Source organism: Desmodus rotundus, chromosome X, assembly GCF_022682495.2.
Source record: "Desmodus rotundus isolate HL8 chromosome X, HLdesRot8A.1, whole genome shotgun sequence".
Taxonomy (NCBI): Eukaryota; Metazoa; Chordata; class Mammalia; order Chiroptera; family Phyllostomidae; genus Desmodus; species Desmodus rotundus.
Genome location: NC_071400.1, coordinates 44756529 through 44779777, shown reverse-complemented (window position 1 = coordinate 44779777; position 23249 = coordinate 44756529). Strand labels below are relative to the sequence as shown.

Sequence of the window (23249 nt, the reverse complement as noted above, 5' to 3'; positions counted from 1 at the left end):
GCACTTGAGAAGTAGCATATTCTGTTGCTGAGGGGTGAAATGCTCTGAAGTTATCAATTAAATGTGTCTGATCTAATGTGTTGTTTAAGGCTGCTGTCTCCTTTTTGATTTTCTGTCTGGAAGATCTGTCCAGTGAAGTCAATGGGGTGTTAAAATCCACAACTATGACTGGATTTCTGTCTATCCTTTTTGTCCATCAAGATTGACTTTACATTTCAGGTGCTCCTATGTTGGGAGTGTAAATGTTTACTAGGGTTATATCCTCTCGTTGGATTGTTCCCTTTATCATTATGTAGTGTCCTTCTTTGACTCTTACAATAGCCTAGGTTTTAAAATCTACTTTGTCACATATAACTATTGCTATCCCAGCTTTTTTCCTTTCCATTTACATGAAATATGTGCTTCCATCCCTTTACTTTTAGTCAGTGGGTATCTTTCTATCTTAAATAGGTCTCTTCGGGCAGCACATATATGGTTCTTGTTTTTTATCAGCTCAGCTACCCTAGTTCCTGGTTTTTATCAGTTCAGCTACACTATATCTTTTGATTGGCACATTTAAGCCATTTACATTTAAAATGATTATTTTTAGACACATATATATTACCATTTTTAACTATTTCCCCCCCTTCCTTCTCCTCCTCCTTCTTCTTCCTCCTCCTCCGCCCCTTCTTCCTCTTCCTCTTCTTCTTTCTGCTTCTTCTCCTTTCTTCTTCTTTCTTCTTCTACCAGTCCCTTTAACATTAGTTGCAGTACTAGTTTGGTATTAACAAACTCCTTTAGCTTTTTCTTGTCTGGGATGCTGTTTATGTCTTCTTCAATTTTTAAAAAGATTTTATTTAGTTATTTATTTTGTGAGAGAGGGGAAGGAGGGGGAGAGAGGGAGGGAAACATCAAATGTGGTTGCTTCTTGCATGCCCTCTACTGGGTACCAGACCCATAACCCAGGCATGTGCCCTGACTGAGAATCTAACTGGCTCTCAATCCACCAAGCCACAACAGCCAGGGCTGACTTCATCCATTTTAAATGATATCCTTGCTAGGAAAACTATCCTTAGTTGTAGGTCCTTGTGGGTTTTTTTTTTATTTTATTTTTTTATTGTTATTCAATTACAGTTATGTGCCTTTTCTCCCCATCCCTCCACCCCACCCCGGCTGAACCCCCCTCCCTCCCCAACCTCCACCCTCCCCCATGATTTTGTCCATGTGTCCTTTATAGTAGTTCCCGTAATCCCCTCTCCTCACTGTCCCCACGCCACTCCCCCCTGCCCATTGTTAGATTGTTCTTAACTTCAATGTCTCTAGTTATATTTTGTTTGCTCTTTTCTTTTGTTGATTATATTCCAGTTAAAGGTGAGATCATATGGTATTTCTGCCTCACCATCTGGCTTGTGTCACTGAACATAATGCTCTCCAGTTCCATCCATGCTGTTGCAAAGGGTAGAAGCTCCTTCTTTCTCTATGCTGCGTAGAATTCCATTGTGTAAATATACCATAGTTTTTGGATCCATATGTTTGCTGATGGGCACTTAGGATACTTCCAGTACTTGGCTATTGTAAATAGTGCTGCTATGAACATTGGGGTGCATAGGTTCTTTTGGATTGGTGTTTCAGGGTTCTTAGGGTATAATCCCAGCAGCGGAATTGCTGGGTCAAAGGGCAGTTCCACTTTTAGTTTTCTGAGGTAATTCCATACTGTTTTCCACAGTGGCCTCACCAGTCTGCATTCCCACCAACAGTGCACTAGGGTTGCCTTTTCTCCACATCCTCTCCAACATTTGTTTGTGGATTTGTTTATGCTGGCCACTCTGACTGGTGTGAGATGGTACCTCATTGTGGTTTTAATTTGCATCTCTCTGATGGCTAGTGATGCTGAGCATCTTTTCATATGTGTCTGGGCCCTCTGTATATCTTCCTTGGAGAAGTGTCTGTTCAGGTCCTTTGCCCATCTTTTAATTGGGTGGTTTGTCTTCCTGGAGTGGAGTCGTGTCAGTTCTTTATATATTTTGGAGATCAGGCCCTTGTCTGAGGTATCATTGGCAAATATGTTTTCCCATACTGTTGGTTCTCTTTATAATTTGGTGCTGTTTTCTTTGGCCTTGCAGAACCTTTTTATTTTGATGAGGTCCCATTTGTTTATTCTTTCCTTTATGTCCCTTGCTTTAGGGGACATTTTCTGTGAGGATGTTTCTGCATGGAATGTCTGAGATTTTCCTGCCAATGTTTTCCTCAAGGACTTTTATGGTGTTACGACTTATATTTAAGTCTTTTATCCATCTTGAGTTTATTTTTGTGTATGGCGTTAAGTTGGTGATCGAGTTTCATTTTTCTGCACGTAGCTATCCAGATGTCCCAACACCATCTGTTGAAGAGGCTGTTTTTGCTCCATTTTATGCTCCTGCCTCCTTTGTCAAATATGAATTGACCGTATAGACTTGAGTATATTTCTGGGCTCTCTGCTCTGTTCCATTGGTCTATGTGCCTGTTTTGATGCCAGTACCAGGCTGTTTTGATTACAGTGGCCTTGTAATACAATTTGATATCAGGTATTGTGATCCCTCCTGCTTTGTTCTTCTTTCTGAAAGTTGCAGCTATTCAGGGTCATTTATCGTTCTATATAAATTTCTGAAATGTTTGTTCTTTATCTGTGAAATATGTCATGGTTACTCTAATAGGGAATGCATTGAATCTATAAATCCCTTTGGGTAGTATGGCCATTTTCATGATGTTAATTCTTCCAATCCATGAGCATGGTACATGCTCCCATTTCTTTGTGTCTTCCTTCATCTCTTTCTTCAGTGTTGTGTAGTTTTCTGAGTACAGGGCTTTTACCTCCTTGGTTAGGTTGATTCCTCGGTACTTGATTTTTCTTGTTGCTATCTCAAATGGGATTTTTTTCCTGATTTCGGTTTCTGCAGTTATGTTGTTAGTATACAGGAATGCCTTTGATTTCTGAGTATTGACTTTGTATCCAGCTGTTTTGCCAAATTCATTTATTAGGTCAAGTAGATTTTTGGTGGAGTCTATAGGATTTTCCATGTACACTATCATGTCATCTGCAAACATTGACAGTTTCATTTCCTCCTTTCCAATTGGATGCATTTTATTGCTTTTTCTTGCCTAATTGCTGTGGCTAGGACTTCCAATACTATGTTGAATAGGAGTGGTGAGAGAGGGCCTCCTTGTCTTGTTCCTGATCTTAGTGGGAAAGCTCTAAGTGTTTGTCCATTGAGTATGATGTTGGCTGTAGGGCTCTCATATATGGCCTTTATTATGTTGAGGAATGATCCCTTTATTCCCACTTTGCTGAGTGTTTTTATCAGAAATGGGTGCTGTATCATATCAAATGCTTTTTCCGCATCTATTGATATGATCATGTGATTTTTGTCTTTGTTGTCGTTGATGTGATGTATTATGTTTATTGATTTGCAAATATTGTACCATCCTTGCATCCCTGGGATGAATCCCACTTGGTCATGGTGGATGATCTTTTTAATGTATTGCTGAATGCCGTTTGCCAATATTTTGTTGAGAATTTTAGCATCTATGTTCATCAGCGATATTGGCCTGAAGTTTTCTTTCTTCCTTCTGTCTTTATCTGGTTTTGGGATTAGGATGATGCTGGATTCATAAAATGAGTTTGGGAGTCTTCCATCAGTTCGGATTTTTTCGAATAGTCTGTGAAGGATAGGGGTTAGCTCTTCCTTAAATGCTTTGTAGAATTCTCCTGTGAAACCATCTGGTCCAAGGCTTTTGTGTGTTTGGAGTTTTTAGATGATTACTTCAATTTCGTCTGCTGTTATTGATCTGTTCAGGTTTTCTGCTTCTTCTTCATTCAGTTTTGGACGATTATATATTTCTAGAAATGTGTCCATTTCACCTAGGTTTTCAAATTTCTTGGCATGCAGTTCTTCGTAGTAATTTCTTACTGTCCTTTGTATTTCTATGGTATTAGTTGTAATCTCAACTCTCTCATTTCTAATTGTGTTTATTTGGATCCTCTCTATTTTTTTCTTAATGAGCCTACTTAAAGGCTTGTCGATTTTATCTTTTCAAAGAGCTAGCTCCTGGATTCATTGATCCTTAGAATTGTGCTTTTAGTCTCTATGTCTTTTAACTCTGCTCTGATCTTGGTTACTTCCTTCTTTCTGCTTGCTCTGGGCTGTCTTTGTTGTTGTTCCTCCAGTTCTTGTAGGCATAGGGTTAGGTTGTTTGTTTGAAATGTTTCTATCTTCTTAATGTAGGCCTGTATTGCTATGAACCTCCCTCTCAGGACTGCCTTTGCTGTGTCCCATAGGTTTTGGGTTGTTGTGAGTTCATTTTCATTTGTTTCCAGAAAGTTTTTGATTTCTTCCCTGATCTCCTTCTTCACCCATTCATTGTTTAATAGCATGCTATTCAGTCTCCATGATTTTGAGTGTTTTGGGTTTTTTCCTTTGGGGTTAGTTTCTAGTTTCAGTCCCTTGTGGTCAAAGAAAATGCTTGATATGATTTCAATTTTCTTGAATTTCTCGAGGTTTGCTTTGTGTCCTATCATGTGGTCTGTCTTTGAAACAGTTCCATGTACACTTGAAAAGAATGTGTATTTTGCTTGTTTGGGATGAAAAGCTCTATATATATCAGTTAAGTCCATTTCTTCTAGGGTATTGCTAAGAGACACAATTTCCTTCTTGATATTTTATTTGGAAGACCAGTCCATTTTTGACAGTGGGGTGTTAAAGTCCCCTAGTATAATTGTGTTGCTGTCAGTATCTTTCTTGAAGACCTCCAAGAGTTTCTTTATGTATTTGGGTGCTCCTATGTTGGGTGCATATATATTTACAATGTTTATGTCTTCTTGGTGGATTCTTCCTTTGAGTATTATGAAGTGACCTTCTGGGTCTCTCTTTATGGCCCTTCTTTGGAAGTCTATTTTGTCTGATATGAGTATTGCTACCCCTGCTTTTTTTTCCTGCCCGTTTGCTTGGAAAATTTGTTTCCAGCCCTTCACTTGCAGTCTGTGGAAGTCTTTTCTCCTGTGGTGCGTCCCTTTTAGGCAGCATATGTGTGGGTCATGTTTTCTTATCCATTCAGCTATTCTATGTCTTTTGATTGGAGCATTTAATCCATTTATGTTTAAGGTTATTATCGATAGGTAGTTATTCATTGCCATTATTTCCTACCTGTGTTCCTCTTTCTTTCTCTTTTCCTTCCTTTCCTTAAAGCAGTCCCTTTAGCATCTCTTGCAGAGCTGGTTTGGTGGAAGTGTATTCTTTTAGACTTTTTTGTCTGGGATACTCTTTATTTGGCCTTCTGTCCTGATTGACAGCCTTGCTGGGTACAGTAGTCTTGGTTACAGGCCTCTGGTTCTCATTGCTTGGAATATTTTTTGCCATTCTCTTCTGGCTTGGAGCATTTCCATTGAGAAGTCAGTTGCTAACCTTATTGGGGCTCCCTTGTATGTTACTTCCTGTTTGTCCCTTGCTGCCTTAAGATCCTCTCTTTGTCTTGGATTTTGCCATTTTAATTATGATGTGTCTTGCAGTGGGCCTCTTTGGGTTCCTCTTGCTTGGGACTGTCTGTGTTTCCTGGATTTGGGTGAATTTTTCTCTCCTCAGATTAGGCACATTTTCCATCATTACTTTTTCAAACACGTTTTCTATCCCTTGCTCTTGTTCTTCTCCTTCTGTTATTCCTATTATATGGATATTGTTACGTTTCATGTTGTCCTGCATTTCCCTTAATCCCTCTTCATTCTTTCTGAGCCTCTTTTCCTTTTCTTGCTCTTTCTGGGTGTTTTTTTCTACTTTGTCCTCCAGCTCGCTGATCCGATCCTCTGCTTCATCAAGTCTGCTTTTCATTCCTTCTACTCTTTTCTTCAATTCAGAAATTGTATTCTTCATTTCCTCTTGGCCCTTGTTTATAGCTTCTTTTTCCTTTTTCATGTTAATATAGTTTGCAGTGATTCCACTGTAGTTTCCCTGTAGTTTCTTGTAGTTCTTTGTGAGCTCAGTGAGTTCAGTGACCTTCCTGATAACCATTGCTTTGAACTCAGTATCTGATAGTTGAGTTGCCTCTTTTTCAGTTAGCATTCTTTCTGAGGCTTCCTCCTTTCCTTTCATTTGGGGATTGTTTCTTTGTCTTCCCATTGTTTGTGAGACTCTTCTTGTTAGCCTCTGCTTCTTAAATTGATCTATTCTGTCTCCCTGGGTTTATGGTATGGACTTCTATGGTAGAATGCCAATTGGATTCAGTTGTGCTGTCTCCTTAATCTCCTGTGCTCACTGGTCTTGAGGTGACGTTTATGGGTCTTACAAGGTCTAACTCTGGTCTTTTCAGCACTCCAGGATTTTATTGTCTCACCTGTGGGAAAAAGAGAACGGGGGGATGGGGAAAGAAGGGAAGGAGGGTAAAAGGGAATAGAAAAGGAAAGGAAGGAAGGAAGGAAGAGGGAATAAAGAAAGATCGGAAGCAAGATAAGAAGAATTTTAACTAAAGTTAAAACAAAAGAATAAATAAAAGAATGCAGGAAGAAGAAATAAAAAAGGTAAAGGATGGAAGGAAGAAGGAATAAAAGAAAGAGAGAAGGACAGAAAGTAAGAAGGAATTCAGGGGGAAAGGAGGAAATAAAAGAAAAGAAAAAAAAGTCTTCTGCTGGCTTTAAACCAGTGAGGTTAGTTCTGCTGGTCTTCCTGTCTGTGGAAGAGGAGGGGGTGGTTGGAAGGATTGCTTTCACTTTTCTCCCTTCCTGAGCCACACTCTTTGCTGTTGTTCAGCCTCCAGGGCTGTTCCTCAGGGTCCTTTTGCTTCCCACTAGGCCTTTAGTTCACCAGTTGTGCTGTCCTTGAGTTGCACCAATTAGGGGAAACTCACACTCCACCTTCTTGCTCTTTGCTGTCTTAGATGCTAGGGGCTCTTGGTGCTGCTATGGGGTAGTTCAGCCCCCTACTGGGTGGAGTCTTTCCGGGGAATGCAGTCTCCCCTAGCCCTGCAGCTCCCCTCTGCTGGGTGTTCTGCCTTAGTCCTAGAGAGCCAGTAGGCCCTGCAGGGCTCTGTGCACAGGGGCTAGGTGGGAGTTGTTGAGAACCAGTGCTTTTAGGTGTGGTCCCTCACAGGCAGCAAGGTCGTTGATCAGCTGATCTGCTTCTATGGGCCTGGGTCCTGCAGGGCTGGCTGGTCTGCTCTGGCTGTGAGTCAGGACCGTGGAGGGCCAGTCCAGCTGCTTTGGGCCTGAGTCGAGTGTATGGCCAGCTGGTCTGCTGCCTTAGTCCTGTGCATGGGGCAGGTAGCCTCTGCTCCGGGTGCACTCCCACCCGAGTTTTCAGGTGTGGGCGCCCCTCCGGGGTCTCTGGTGTCGGAGGCCAGCTGGGGTTTCAGTTGTGGGTCCCCAGTCCACTAATCTGCTTGCGCGCAACCGGGCTTCATGTGAGCGTCGGGGCTGCTTATCCAGCGTTCACAGTCCAGGGGCTGAGCGGGGAGGGGAGCCAGTGGCCGTGGATGCTGAGGAGAGTTCTCTAACTAGCCCCTGAGTGCCTCCATTTTCTTTTTCTTTTTGAGAAATTCTTCCTATTCAAGCACCCCTGTTCCAAACAAGCACCTGGCTGCTCACACAGCTCAGCCTGGCTCTCTCCCAAGAATCCTGCAGCAGACCCTGCGCCTGGGCCGGGGCTTCAGCTGCCCTGGTCCCCCTGCAGGTCCCAGGGACCTTATTGTCCTTAAGCACTCTTCTTACCGTCTGATCTTTCAATGTCCTCTATCTTTGGTCTCCGATCTTCATATATGCTGGAATACTGTTGGCTGTTCGCTCTGCTCTTCAGAGCAGCTAGGTGTTTCACTGGCATTAAGGGGAAGTGGACTCTGCTCCCACCTATCTCGCCACCATCTTCCCGGATCAGGTCCTTGTTTTTTATCTCCTTGAATATTTCATGCCACTTCCCTCTGGCCTGACATGTTTCTCTGAGTAATCAGATGTTAGTCTAATTGGAGGTTCCTTGTAAATCCACTAACTGCTTTTCTGTTGTGGCTTTTAAGATTCTCTCCTTTCTTTAACTTTCATTTTAATGATGATGTGTCTTGATGTGGGCCTCTTTGGGTCCATCTTGTTTGGAACTCTCTATGCTTCTTGGATTTGTGTGTCTTTTTCCTTCACCATGCTAGGGAAGTTTTCAGTCATTATTTCTTCAAATAGTTTCTGGATCCCTTGCTCACTCTCTTTTTATTCTGGTATCCCCTTGATATGGATATTGTCATACTTTATGTTGTCCCAAAGGTTTCCTAAACTGTCCTCATTTTTTTTTTTAATTCCGTTTTCTTTTTGCTGCTTGGCTTGCTTGTTTCTTTCTATCTTGTCTTACAACTTGCTGCATCGATCCTCAGCTTCAATTAATGTACTGTTTATTCCTTCCAGTGTATTATTTCAGATATTGCATCTTTTGTTTCTAACTGGACCTTTTTTATTTTTTCTGTGTCTTTTTTCATGTCGTTAAATATCCTTATAATCATTACTGTAAACTGTCTGATAAATTGCTTGCCTCCATTTCATTTAGCTCCTTTTCTGAAGATATCTCTTGTTCTTCATTTGGTGCCTATTTCTTTGTCTTCCCATTTTGGCTGCATCTTTCTGTTTGTTTCTATGTATTAGGTAGATCAGCAAAGACTCTGGTGCAGACCAATGCCAAACACTGCCTGTGACAGGTCATGGTCAACCTGTTTGGGGCTATCAGTGATCCACAGCTTGTGGTTCCCTCTGTTGGGCCTGTTTGTGTGCAGAAAGAACCAAGCTGCTTACCAATGCTGGCCTTTACCAGCACCAGTCTGAAGAGGGTCAGCTAAAGTCTCAAAGCTCCCAGAGATCCACCTTCACCTACAGTCTTTCTGTTAAGCTTAAACACTGAAATTGCCTCCAGCTGTACTCTTCTGCAGTCACTTTAAACTCCACAGGGTGGGGCGGGAGGGATTACTGCAGGTGGGGCTGTTGCTTCTTCTCAGGCTGATACCACTTGGGCAGGAATGCTGTGCCTGAGAAAGATGACTTCTGTAGTATGCGGAATGACTCAGCACAGGGATCCTGTTGGCAGTCCCTTCAGCTCTCTCCCCAGAGCCACCAACCCCAGACTCTCTTCACACATCTCTAGTCCACTCTGCCCTCTACCTGCTGGAGCCCAGGGTAAGTGGCTGCAAACACAATTTTGTCCATTGGCCCTTTAAGAAGCTCTCTGCAGCTCCAGCCATCTCCCCCGGGAGTAGAGAAACCCCACTGCTTTTCACAGCCAGATGTTATTTGTGTCCCTTTCCCTGCTCTGTTTCTGTAGTCTGGGGAGCCCAGCTTGGGTTTAGAGCCCACACTTCTCTGAGGGATCCCCCAGCCACTGAAACATCCGTCCGGTACATGTTCTCTGTGGGAGCCCAGCCAGCCCTCTCGCAACTCCTCTGCACTCCCTACCAGTCTCATTGTGGTGAAATGGTTTCTTCTGTAAGTCCTTGATTATAAGGCTTCTCTCCAGTTAGTCTTCATTGGTTATTCAGGATGATTTTTCTTTAATTTAATTGTAATTCCAGTTTGATCCTTGGTGGAGGTTAGTGCAGCTTCCACCTACTCTGACTCCATCTTGGATCTCCTCGCTTATGCTTTAAATGTCATATTCAGGAAATCATTGACAGTGCCAAAAAGCTTTTCCTTTTGTTTTCTTCTGGGAGTTTTAGAGTTTCAGGTCTTATTTTTAAGTCTTTAATCTATTTTGAGTTTTTGTGGGGGGGGGGATATGGTGTAAAGTAAGTATCCAATTCCGTTTATTTTTTACACTGTATATTCAGTTTTCCCAACATAGTTTTTTGAAGAGACTATCATTTCTCCATTGTGTATTCTTGCCCCCTTTGTTAAGATCAGTTCGTAAATGTGTGGTTTATTTCTGGGCTCTTTAATCTCTTCCACTGGTTGGTATGTCTTTTTTATGCCAGTACCATATTATTTTGTTAACTGTAATTTGAAATCAGGAAATATGATGCCTCCTAATTTGTTCTTCAATAATGCTTTGTCTAGTTAAGGTCTCTTGTGATTCCATATGAATTTTAGGAATTTTTTGCATAAATTGATATTGGAACCTTAATAAAAATTGCATTAAATCTGTAGATAGCTTTTGGTAGTTTGGACATTTTGACAATATTAATATGGAATATCTTTTCATCTATTCGTGTCTTTTTCAATCTTTTTTATCAGTGTTTTATAGTTTTCTGTGTATAAGTCTTTATTTCTAAGTATATTATCCTTTTTTATGGTAGTGTAAATGGATTTTTTTTATTTCCTTAATAGACAGTTTATTGTTAATAGACAGTTTATTGTTAAAGAAATTCTAGTCATTTTTGTATGTTGCTTTTGTAACCTGCAATTTTACTGAATTTGTTTATTACTTTTAACAGTTTTATTGTGATGTCTTTAGGGTTTACTTTCTAAACATAGGGTCATTTCATATACAGAGATAATTACACTTGTTTCTTTCCAATTTGGATACCCTTTATTTAATTCTTTTCACTAGGACTTGTATTACTATGTTGAGTAGGAAGTGAGAAAGTGTGCGTTCTTACCTTGTTCCTAATCTTAGAGTAACAATTTTCAGTTTTTTACTGTTGAGTGTGAGGTTACCTGTGGACTTTTACTACATGGCCTTTAGTATGTTTAGGTAAATTCTTCCTATTCCTAGTTTATTGAGCATTTTTATCATGAAAAGGTGTTAGATTTTGTCAATGCTTTTGCTGCTTCGATTAATATGATCATGTGATTTTAATTATTCATTCTGTTAATGTGATGTTTCACAATTATTTTCATATGGCAAACCATCCTTATGTCCCAGGGGTAAATACCATTTGGTCATGGTGTAAACCCTTTTAACATGCTTTTGGATTCAGCTTACTAGTTTTCTGTTGAGGATTTTTGTATCTTTAGTCATCTGCTATATTGTCCTGTAGTTTTCTTTTCTTGTGAATTTTTTTTTTGTTTTTTTTGTTTTTTTGCTTTTGTTATGGGGGTAATGCTGGCTTCATAAAACTACTTTGGAAGTGTTCCCTCATATTCAATATTTTAGAAGAGTTTGAGAAGGATTGGCTTTAATTCTTCTTTAAATGTTTGATAGAATTCACCCAGGAAGCTTTCTGGTTCTGGTCCTTTCTTTGTGGGGCATTTTTTATTACTAGTGATTTAATCACATTACTAGTTATAAATCTGTAAGATTGTCTATTTCCACATAATTTAGTCTTAGTGTAGATTGTGTGTTTCTAGGAATTTATTATTATTTTCCAGATTAACTACTTTGTTGGCACAGAATTGTTCACAGTAGTCTTTTATCCTTTTTATTTCTGTGGTACTAGTTGTAATGTGTCCTCTTTCATTTCTGATTTTACTTGACTTCTCTTTTTTATTCTTAGTCAATTCAAAGGTAGTCAATTTTGATCTTTTAAAAAATAGTTTTTAATTTAGTTGATTTTTAAAAATTATTTTTGTAATCTGTGTTTTATTTATTTCTGCTCTAATCTTTATTGTTTTTCTTCCTGCTAACTTTGGGCTTGGTTCTTTCTCTAGTTTCTTAAGGTATAAAGTTAAGTTCTTTATTTGAGGTTTTTCTTCTTTTTTTAATGTAGGTGTTTATTACTATAAACCTCTTTAGTACTGTTCTTGCTGCATCCCATAAATTATGTTGTTATGGTTTCATTTTTGTTTGTCTCAAGGTATTTTCTGATTTCTCTTTTCATTTATTTGAACCATTAGTTGATCAAGAGTGGGTTGTCAAGGAGCATGTATAAAAGACACATGGACAAAGCCAAAGAGTAGGGTAGGATTGAGGGTGGGAGGTGGGGATGGCTGTGGTGGGGGGACGTCGGGGGGGGGAATGGAAACAACTATACTTGAACATAAATTAAAAAATGTTTTTTTAAATAGTATTTTTAAAATTTGTACATATTTGTGAATTTTCTAGTTTTCCTTCTTCAATTGGAAGCAAGGTATTATAATCTTCTGATATTATTGTGTTGCTATTTTCTCCCTTTGGTTCTCTCAGCATTTGCTTCATATATATCGGTGTTCTGATGTTGGCTGCATATATATTTGTAGTTGTCATATCTTCCTGGTGAATTGACAATTTTGTCATTAAATAATGTCCTTCCTTCTCTCTTGTGACAGTTTTGATTTAAAGTGTATTTAGTCTGATACCCGTGCTCTCTTTTGGTTACCATGTGCATAGAATTTTTTTTTTCTATTCTTTCATTTTCAGCCTATGTGTGACCTTAAATCTAAAGTGAGTTTCTTGTAAACAGCATACATTGGATCTTATATTTTATTCATTTGGCCACTGTATGTCTTTGGGAGTTTAAACCATTTACATGTAAAGTGATTATTGATAGGGAAGGATTTAATATTGCCATTTATTAGTTTTCTGTCTTGTAACTCTTCTGTTTCCCTTTTTCTCTCTTAGTGTCTACTTTTGTGTTTCATTGATTTTTTTTGTAGTGATATGCTTTTTTCTCCCTGATTTTCTTTCTGTATCTTCTATGAGTGTTTTCTTTATGGTAACAATCAACCTTACTTAAAATTATAACACATTACTTAGAGTTATAACAATCTATTTTAGGCAATAAGAGGCTAAGTTCAATCACATTAAAGAGCTATTTTATTTTCTTGAATGTTCTTTAAAAAGAAAATAACATCCAATTCCCAATACATAGGTTTTTGAAGATTATTTTTCTTTGCCTGTTCTCTGGTTTTCCTGTTTGCTTTCATTTCTGTTTGTTTTTGTTTTTGTTTTGTTCTTTTTCACATTAGAGGCTTTCCTCAGATGCCTGATAATCATGCTTGTATTTATGAGTAGGGTCCAAAATCAAATTGGAAGCTTTGAGTACATGAGTGGTCCTTGTTGACTTTGAGTTACACTTTAAAGTCATCTGGCTGATCCATTTGTTGGCAAAATCCCCATCCAAAATTAGAATTTTTAGATCTTTCCTCTTGGGGCTAATCCAATTCTTCAGGGAAGACACTTATAAACTCTGGCTTGGGAGGGTACTACCAGCACTATAGAAGCCAAAAGAGGGAAACTGTCTGGGGTATCCTCAGCATTCAGTATATATTATTTATCTTCATTTTCTTGCTTTCAGAAACAGTATTTACGCCTTCAACTGTGTCTGTCATTCCTTATATTCAGAGAATGAACCTCCAGTATTCACCAGGATTGGGAGTGGCCTTTTGCCCAGCAGTATATTGTAGGGGAGGATATTTTAAGGTCTAGTTGCTTTTTAAGTAGCTTTCAAAATCTACCCACCTTGTCTTAACCCCATCCCCTTACATCTGTTTTCAGAGATGCCTGAAGCTATCAATTTCTGAACTATTTTAGAATTCTTAGGTATAGATTGGATTGGTTCCTGGCTTTCCCCACTGCTGGTTGAAGATTCAGCTTTCTTGAGTATATTTATCCAATATTTCCAAGTTTCCAGAATACTGTAGCTATTGCTTCTTTTCCTTGTTCTTCCTGACCTTGTAGGTTTGTTTAAAAAAACATCCTCCAGTTTTTGAGAGTTTTCTGGAGGGAATGAAAGTAAATATATGTGGTCCATCCACCATCTTGATCTGAAACTAATGAATTATATCCACAGTAAAGTAGTTGCCTTTCCTCCCTCATGTGATATTTCTCTTGATCTTCTGTTTATATTAGGTGTTATACCTGAAGAACCTTAGCCCTCAGGTGACTGAAAGAGATCTTGTTTCATTGTTTGCTCGGTTCCAGGAGAAAAAAGGACCTCCAGTTCAATTCAGAATGATGACTGGACGAATGAGGGGACAAGCTTTTATCACCTTTCCCAGTAAGTAGCTTTATCTGGATAATTACTCGGTTGTAGCATCAGCATTAAAGACTACTTATGCCCTCTAATTTAGATACAGTCCTTTGATTTCTCTATAACACATGAAAAGCATGTGCTTAAACAAGCACATGGGAATAGGGGAAGAGAAGTAAGCAAAATATGATTTCATTGTTCCTCTATTGTCACTTCTATGCTTCCTCTCCACTATTGACTGTGTGTGCATGACCACCTTACTCCATTGTCCTCAATTTTCCTCAGTCTTGTCACTTTCTTCTAACTTTATGAAAATTTACTTCACCTTTAAAAATTTTACTTTGCCTTTGCTCACAATAGTATTTGTAGTCCAAGTTATAATTATATTACTTATTAATATATTGATATTCTGATCAGAACACTTACACTTAATGTCCTATTCCTTTAAGACTAAGAGACTACAAGCTAATATGTTAGTTCACTAGTAATTTGTAACTAGAGGATGATGATATATTCTTATAACTATTGTTTGCATCTTAATACATGATTTGAGTATCCTAATCCAAAGAGAACAATAATATAGGAATTTCGGTTTCTCTGACAGACCAGACTTTTTTTTTTCTTTTTCTTTTTCTTTTTTTTTTGCTGGAGGTGGGGTATGAGCTGTACTTTTCATTATTCCTAAGCTATCATCACTTATCAACAGCCTGGTAACCTATGTACAGGCAAGTGATTTACACTTGAGTAGTTCTAAACTCCACTCTTTTCATGTAGTCTTGTACCATCTTTCCTATCTTATTGAAGGTTTGTGGATTATCTACACTAGTGCTTTTTAGCCTTTTTAAGTGTGAGGATTTTTTTTTCAATTTTTATTGTTATTCAATTAGTTGTATGCCTTTTCTCCCCTTCCCTCCCCCCCACCCCAGCTGAACCTACCTCCCTCCCCCACCCCCACCATCTCCCCCGATTTTGTCCTTGTGTCCTTCATAATAGTTCCTGCAATCCCCTCTTCCCACTGTCCCCACCCCACTCCCCCCTGGCCACTGCTAGACTGTTTCCAAGTGAGGATTCTTTTTAAACTTAAAAAAAAATCTTCCATGGACCCCACCTAATATGATCTTTTAATTGAAAAAAATATGTATAATAAAATGGCTTTACAAACTAAGTACTTTCAAATTAATAGCTGTTTTACTAATCATAATAGCAGCTATACACATTTGAAAATTAGTAGTACATATAAAAATTGTGACAAATTGGTTCAGCCTAAAAATATTGCTTGTGTACTTTTGATTTCACAAACTCTGGTCAATAATTCCAGTCCTTCCTGATTTCCTACATCAAGGCTCTGAGACTCATGAGTTGCATACTTCTGCTGTACACTATGTACTCTCACATCTCAAGGTTTCACATGCTTAGAGGAATTATTACACTTATTTATCTCAATGAGGGCTTACACAATCACTCTCCTATCAAAAGAAAAAAAGGAGCAAAATGTCCCTAATACCATGCTAACCTCTTTTATTTGTTTTGCCCATTTTGAAAATGATTTTATTCTCACGATACCTATAATCTGTTATCTAAGGTAGAGACTTGTGTATTAGTAGTTATAGGTTAGCCTTCTTTAGCACACTATCTATATTCTTGTTTACCTATATCTTTAAATTAGGAGGCACTCTCAAACACCTATTTTAAGGTTTTCTTTTCATTATTCTTAGCCATGAGTTCAATCTTGCTGAGTTATACAAATTTGAGGTTATGGAAAAGATAATAAAATCAAATAGTTATATGGCCTTATACCCTACATTTAACTCCAAGTCAAATAAATAAATAAATAAATAAACACATAAACTAAGCTTGTAATGGAATTGAATTATTAAACCCTGTGTAAATTGATTTTTTCTCTTTTTTTTAGATAAGGAAATAGCATGGAAAGCATTTCATCTAGTAAATGGATATAAACTACATGGGAAAATATTGGTGATAGAATTTGGAAAGAACAAAAAGCAACAGTCAGATCTCCAGGCTGTGTCTTTCATATCATCTACTACAGAAAGCACTACAGAAATTAGTGGTAGCTAGAAGATATATACATTGTGATCCCAGAAGGTATTTCTTGCATCAGAATCTCCAATCTAGGATTTCTATATAGACAGCAGTTTCTTTGGAATTGAAGAAGAAAAACTGAAGAGAAAAAATCTAATTAAGATAATCCCTTTAGCTTTTAGAAAAAATTGGTAGAAAGCACTTTTTTATAATCAAAGACTCTACAGGACAGACAAGATGCTGAGTCTGAAGTGTATGGTACAAAGAGTATCATTTTCTTGGGATAAATTATAAAGGATTATTTCCAAGGATTTAACAAAATATTTATAGTTTATCTGTGGTTTTAAAGACTTGTCCCTCAAGATAATATTGTTTCCAAGACTGTCTCTTATATACAGAACTAACCCTAAATGTTGAAATATTTATTTATTAGAGCCTGTTTGTCCCTAAATGTATTCATGTAGTAAACAAATCACCAGGACACCAGGTCTAAACATCAACAAATACTGTTAAATGAGAACTATCAGCAGGAACAGTAGTTTCATAAGTCAGTACACATATTTAATGAATATTTCCCATTAAGTTATCAGTGCTTTCAAAAAGCCATATATTTTTCTAATGAAAGCATCTAGATGTAAATATTGATGTTCTCCTGGTCAGTTATAGCTAGCTGCCATCGAGTAATCATTGAATTCAAAGCAATAAGCATCAGATAAGCATCTAATATATGTTAGGTAGTAGGTATATGCACTTAAGAGCAACATAGTAGCAAAAAATACTAAAGGGCAGATGGGAAGAAAGAGTTTTCTAGAAGAGAGGCAGCCACTCCCAAATACCCCAGTTGTTTATTTATAGTTGCTGAAGAATAGAAAGACAATAAGATGTTGAGAAGGAATTACAAACTTTGGACTCAGACCTGTGTTTGAATTTCACAGCCACACTTATCACTCCATGACCTTGGCAAGTCACTGAACCTGAACCTCAGTTTTCTCATCTATAAAATGATGAAAATAATACTATTTACCTTGTTGGGTAGTGAGAATTCAATGAGATGGTATTATCCAGATTAAAGAGCAGGGAAAAAAAGAAGGAAAAACTGAACACAGTATAAGACCATTAAACCCTGTGGAAGTCACAGTCAAAAAAATTACAGCACACATCTCATGTATCCAAGAAATACATTCATTACTAGTAATGCTAAAATGTGAAAAAAATTAAAAACAAGATTTGCATTTATTATATTTATGTAATACATGATTTTTAATTTTTTTCATTTACAATCTAGAAATTAAAGAAATATAAAAACATAAAGAATAATTTTTTTCAGATAATAGAAACATGAATATTGCTAAAAATACAACCAAAAAAGCCTGTAATGTTAATTAATCAGAATCTTTAATAGTTGGCTTTGCCAAACATTTCTAACAGTCAGTGCAAACAATATTGCTATGCTCAAGGTGTACATAATTTTCACAACACTGGCAAAAATATTTTGATAAGCACCTCGTTTTGGATGCATAGCACGTAACACATCTTACAGAACATGTTATAACCAAACTAATGGCTTAAAGGCTATGGTTTAGCATTAGTCACGTACAAACATGCAGCTAGTCATGACCTTGAACCTATGCACCTGGTATATGTAACAATATTTAAGAGAAGAGTTTGTATCTCTCAGATTTGCCACAACCTCCACAGGATTAAGTACTCCAACATACTTGTAATTGGAGTACCAGAAAAAAGAGAAGAGAAAGAAAGCAGAAAAAAATTCTAATAAATAATGGCTGTAAACATCTAAAATTTGATGAGAAACATTATCTACTCACCCAAGAATTTCAGCGAACCCCAAGTATGGTAAACAAGAAGAAATCCACAGCCACATTATAATAAAAATGCTAAAATGAAGACAGAAAGTTTGGAAGCAACATGAAAAAAATAAACCATTACTCTCAATGGAACCCCAATAAGATTAATAGCTGATTTCTCATCAGAAATAATGGACGTGGCAGGGGGATGACATATTCAAAGTGCTCAAAGAAAAAAAAACTCAATATAGAATCCGACATCCAATAAAACTAATTTTCAAAAATGAAGATTAAATAAAGACATCCCCCACCTAATCAAAAACTGGAAGAATAGGTTGTTGGCACACCTGATTTACAGGAAATATTAAAGGAAATTCTTCAGGTGTAAAGCAAGTGACCTCAGACAGTAACTTGAATCTATACATATAAAAATATACCATGGGTAAAGTTAATTATGTAATTATAAAAGTCAGTCTAAATGCATTTTCCTTTATTTTAATTGATTTAAAAATTGATTTTATAAAACAGTATGTATATAGTTGCACTTTGGGGCCTATAACATATGAAACTGTAATATATTTGCCAATAACAGGACAAAGGACATGGATGGAAGCAAAACTTAAAGAGCTGACTCCAGATGGTAACTCAAATCCACTGAAACAAATGAAGAAAACAAAAAATTGGAAATAAAGTTATTAAAAAGCTATAAAAATATACTTACCCTTCTCTCACCTTCTTTAAAAGACAAAACTATGTTCAATTATTACAGTGTATTGTTGGGTTTATAACATAGATATATCTAACAATATCATAAAGAAGTAGAAAATAGGTTTATATAGGAATAAGGTTTTAATATCTCATTTGGATTATGATATATTTGAAGCCAACTCAATTAAGATGTGCATAGTAAACCTTTAGAGCAATAACTAAGAAATAACTGAAAATATTAAACAGATTTAAGTGTCACAATAGAAAAATTTTAATGTAAAGCCATACAAAAAGAATGGAGAAACATAAACAAGAAAAACTTGAGACATATAGAAAACAAACAGCCCTGGCTGGTTTGGCTCAGTAGACTGAGTGCTGGCCTTCTGACTAATGGGTTGCTGGTTCAATTCCCAATCAGGGCATATGCCTGGGTTGCAGGCCAGATCCCCAGTAGGGGGCTTACATAGGTGACCACACATTGGTGTTTCTCTCCCTCTCTTTCTCCCTCCCAACCCTCTGGTCTGAAAATAAATAAATAAAATCTTTAAAAAAGAAAAACAGTAAAATGACAGTCCTAAATACACCCATGTGAATAATAACAATAAATATTCATGGATTAAACAATGCAATCAAAAGACAGAGATTGTCAGGCTGGGGTGGAAACAGGATTTACCTCTATGCTATTTATCAGAGTCATACTTTAAATTAAAGGTGCAAACAGATTAAAGATAAAAAGATAGAAAAAATATCAGGCAAATGGCAGCTATAGGAAAGCTTGAGTGGCCATACTAATAGTATCAGACAAAATGATTTTGAAACAAAGACTGTTACTGGAGATAGAGAGTGACATATTATAATGATAAAAGATTAAATACATCAGAAAGACTTAAAAAATTGTAAATATATAGTCTTAACAACAAAGCACCAAAATACATGAATCAAACCTGAACTGAATAAAGGGGGAAATATTCAAGTCTACAATGAGAGTTGGGGGATTTAATACCACATTTTCAATAGTAGAACAACTAGACAGAAAATAACAATGAATTAAAGGACTTGAAAAATGCTATAAATCATGTAGACCTTAAAGAGATCTATAGAATACACAAGAGCCGAATACACATTCTTCTCTAGTGCACATGAAATATCTTCAGGTTATACCATAAAACAAACCTCAAGTTTAAGTGGACTGAAATTATGCAAAATGTTCTCTGATTACATGGAGTAAAACTAGAAATCAATAAAAAAGTTGGAAAACTCACAAATGTGAATTAAACACAATTTTAAATGACCAATGAGTTAAAGGAGATATCACAAGGGAAATAAGGAAATCTTGTTAGGTGAATGAAAATGAAGACAACATACTAAGACTTACAGAATGCACCTAAAGCAAGACTTAGAGAATTATAATTACAAATGCCTATGATGTTAAAAAGACCACATATTGGTAACCTCACTTTATACCTTAAGACACTGGAAAAAGAGCAAAGTAAACCTAGAGCACGCAGAAGGAAGAAAAAAATTTAGTGAATGATGTGGAGAATAGCAAAACAGCAATGTCGATGAAACCAAAATTGGGTCTATAAAAACCTCAACAAAAGTGACAAACCTTTTGCTAGATCGACCAGGAAAAAATGAAAACCCAAATTACTAGACTCAGAAATGAAGAAGGGACGTCATTACCAATGTTATACAAATAAAAAGGATTTGAAGGAACACTATAGATAATTGTATGCCAAGAAATATACACAAACTACTGAAACCAATGAAAAAATCTGAAAAGACCTGTAACAAGATGTTAATTAGTAACTTTTTAAAATACCCACAAAGAAAACCTGAGGCTCAAATGGCATCTCAAATGAATTCTAGTAAACATTAAAGAATTAATATAGTTCCGGCCAAGAAGGAGGCATAGGTAGACACACTGTGCCTCCTCGCACAACCAAAAGAAGGACAACAACAATTTAAAAACAAAAAACAACCAGAACTGACAGAAAATCGAACTGTATGGAAATCCGACAACCAAGGAGATAAAGAAGAAACACTCACCCAGACCAGTAGGAGGGGTGGAGATGGGCAGCCAGAGCAGAAAGGACTCATGGCAAGGTGGCGGCTGGCGGACCCAGCAAGGTGGCTGATTGTGGAATGGGGCAGGCCAGGCTGCAGCTAGCAGACCCCACAAGGTGGCTGGCAGACCCTGTGACCCCACATTCGCGCATAGATAAACTGGGAGGAACGTCAGGGGAGCAAAGCAGACTGCGCAACCCAGGGCTCCAGCGCAGGGAAATAAAGCATCAAACCTCTGATTGAAAACACCCATGGGGGTTGAGGCGGCAGCAGGAGAAACTCCCAGCCTCACAGGTGAGTTTGTTGGGGAGATCCATATGGGCCTAGAGCGTGCACAAGCCCATCCACTCAGGAATCAGCACCACAGGGGCCCAATTTGATTGTGGATAGCGGGGGGGGGGGGGGGGTGACAAATCCAGCAGAGAATGGAGTAAGCAACATTGCTCCTTCTCAGCCCCTCCCCCAAATACAGTGTCACAGCACAGAGTCAAAGCGCAGTGACCAGCATTACCCCACCCCGGGGAACACCTAAAGCTCCACCCCTTTAAGTAACAGGTACGCCTAGACAAAAAAAAAAAAAAAAAAAAAAAAAAAAAAAAAAAAAAGGCCCAAATGATAGAACAGATCAAAGCTCCAGAAAAAATACAACTAAGCAATGAAGAGATAGCCAACCTATCAGATGCACAGTTCAAAACACTAGTAATCAGGAAGCTCACAGAATTGGTTGAATTTGGTCGCAAATTAGATGAAAAAAAATGAAGGCTATGCTAAGAGAAAGAAAGGACAATGTACAGGGAACCAATAGTGATGGGAAGGAAACTGGGACTCACATCAACAGTGTGGACCAGAAGAAAGAAAGGAACATCCAATCAGAAAAGAATGAAGAAACAAGAATTCAAAAAAATGAGGAGAGGCTTAGGAACTTCCAGGACATCTTTAAATGTTTCAACATCCGAATTATAGGGGTGCCAGAAGGAGAAGAGGAAGAACAAAAAATTGAAAACTTATTTGAAAACATGATGAAGGAGAACTTCCCTAATCTGGCAAAGGAAATAGACTTCTCAGAAGTCCAGGAAGCTCAGAGAGTCCCAAAGAAGCTGGACCCAAGGAGGAACACACCAAGGCACATCATCATTACATTACCCAAGATTAAAGATAAGGAGAGAATCTTAGAAGCAGCAAGAGAAAAGGACACAGTTACCTACAAATGAGTTCCCATAAGACTGTCAGCTGATTTCTCAAAAGAGACTTTATAGGCGAGAAGGGGCCGGAAAGAAGTATTCCAAGTCATGAAAGGCAAGGGCCTACATCCAAGATTACTGTATCCAGCAAAGCTATCATTTAGAATGGAAGGGCAGATAAAGTGCTTCTCAGATAAGGTCAAGTTTAAGGAGTTCCTCATCACGAAGCCCTTATTATATGAAATGTGAAAGGGATTTATCTAAGAAAAAGAAGATAAAAAATATGAACAATAAAAGTGACAGCGAACTCACAGTTATTAACAATCACACCTAAAACAAAAGCAAACTAAGCAAACAACTAGAACAGAACAGAACCACAGAAATGGAAATCACACGGGGGGTTATCAACAGGGGAGTGGGAGGGGGAGAGCGGAGAAAAAGGTACAGAGAATAAGTAGCATAAATGGTAGGTAGAAAATAGATGCGGGGGGGGGGGGTTAAGAATAGTATAGGAAATGTAGAAGCCGAACAATTTATAAGTGTGACCCATGGACATGAACTATAGGGGGGGAATATGGAAGGGAGGGGGTATGCAGGATGTAGTGGAGTGAAGGAGGGGGAATGGGACAGCTGTAATAGCATAATCAATAAGTATATTTTAAAAAAAGAAAAAGAAGGTGGGTTTGGGAGATGATGCAGGATTTTTGTGTCACTTTAAAGAGCTGGAATGTGATTTCATTCTGAGGAAGGTAAGAATCCCTCAGAGGGTTCTGTGTACAAGAAAAATGGCATGGAGAGGTGGGATGAGATTGTTGTTAAGGGTACAAACTTGCAACAATACAGCATCTTGAGATGAAATAAAGAGCCAAAGCACAGTATAATGAGAATTGACAACAGTACTGTACTACAATCATCAGACTTGCTAAGACACTAAAAATTATGTCAACCACTAAAAAGAAAGGATAATTATGTAATATGATAGAGGTGCTAAATATCACTGCAAGGGCGATCATATTACAATATGTAAATATCAAATTAACACATTGTACAACTTAAATTTACACAATGCTGTATGTCAAATATATTCAATAAAAAAATAAGAATGGTATAGCTTACCCATAAATAAAGAAAAAAAGAATTGATACAGATTATTCACAAAGTCTTCCAAAAAGTAAGAGGAGGGAACACTTCTGATAGATGCTACAATGTGTAAAAAACTTGCAAACATGATAAATGATATAAGTCACAAAAGACTATATATTACATGATTCCATTTATATGAAGTATCTAGAATTGGCCAATACAGAGAAAGTAGATTAGTGATTGCTTAAGACTGAGGGTGATACCTGAAGAGTATGAGATTTCTTTAGAGGTTGATGAAAATATTCTAAAATTGATTGTGGTCATGATTGTACAACTCTGAATATTCTACAATCAACTTTAAATGGGTAAATTTTATGGTGTGTGAATTATATCTCAAAGTGATAAAAGAAATTCAATACAACCCAAATGTCCATCAGTACCAGAATGGTTGAATAAATAATGGAATATCCATTTAGTGTACAGCCATTAAAATAATGGGATATATGTATGAATACATTCTGAACTGTTTGGCGTCCAGGATTTTATATTAAGTTAAAAAGCAAGTAATATGTAC

At 37.5% G+C, this 23249-nt stretch overlaps 1 protein-coding gene across 4 annotated transcripts in view; it reads left to right on the top strand.

The window, feature by feature from the left end:
* The window catches only part of RBM41 (RNA binding motif protein 41), a 219495-nt gene extending 198532 nt beyond the window's left edge, over positions 1-20963 (top strand). For all 4 annotated transcript variants that reach the window (XM_045188491.2, XM_053917412.1, XM_024551598.3 and 1 more), the window contains 2 exons: positions 13668-13815; positions 15701-20963. In XM_045188491.2, the coding sequence (XP_045044426.2) occupies positions 13668-13815; positions 15701-15867 (315 nt within the window). In that variant the 3' untranslated portion in view covers positions 15868-20963. The remainder of the gene's footprint in view (positions 1-13667; positions 13816-15700) is intronic.
* The last annotated feature ends 2286 nt before the right edge of the window (positions 20964-23249 follow it).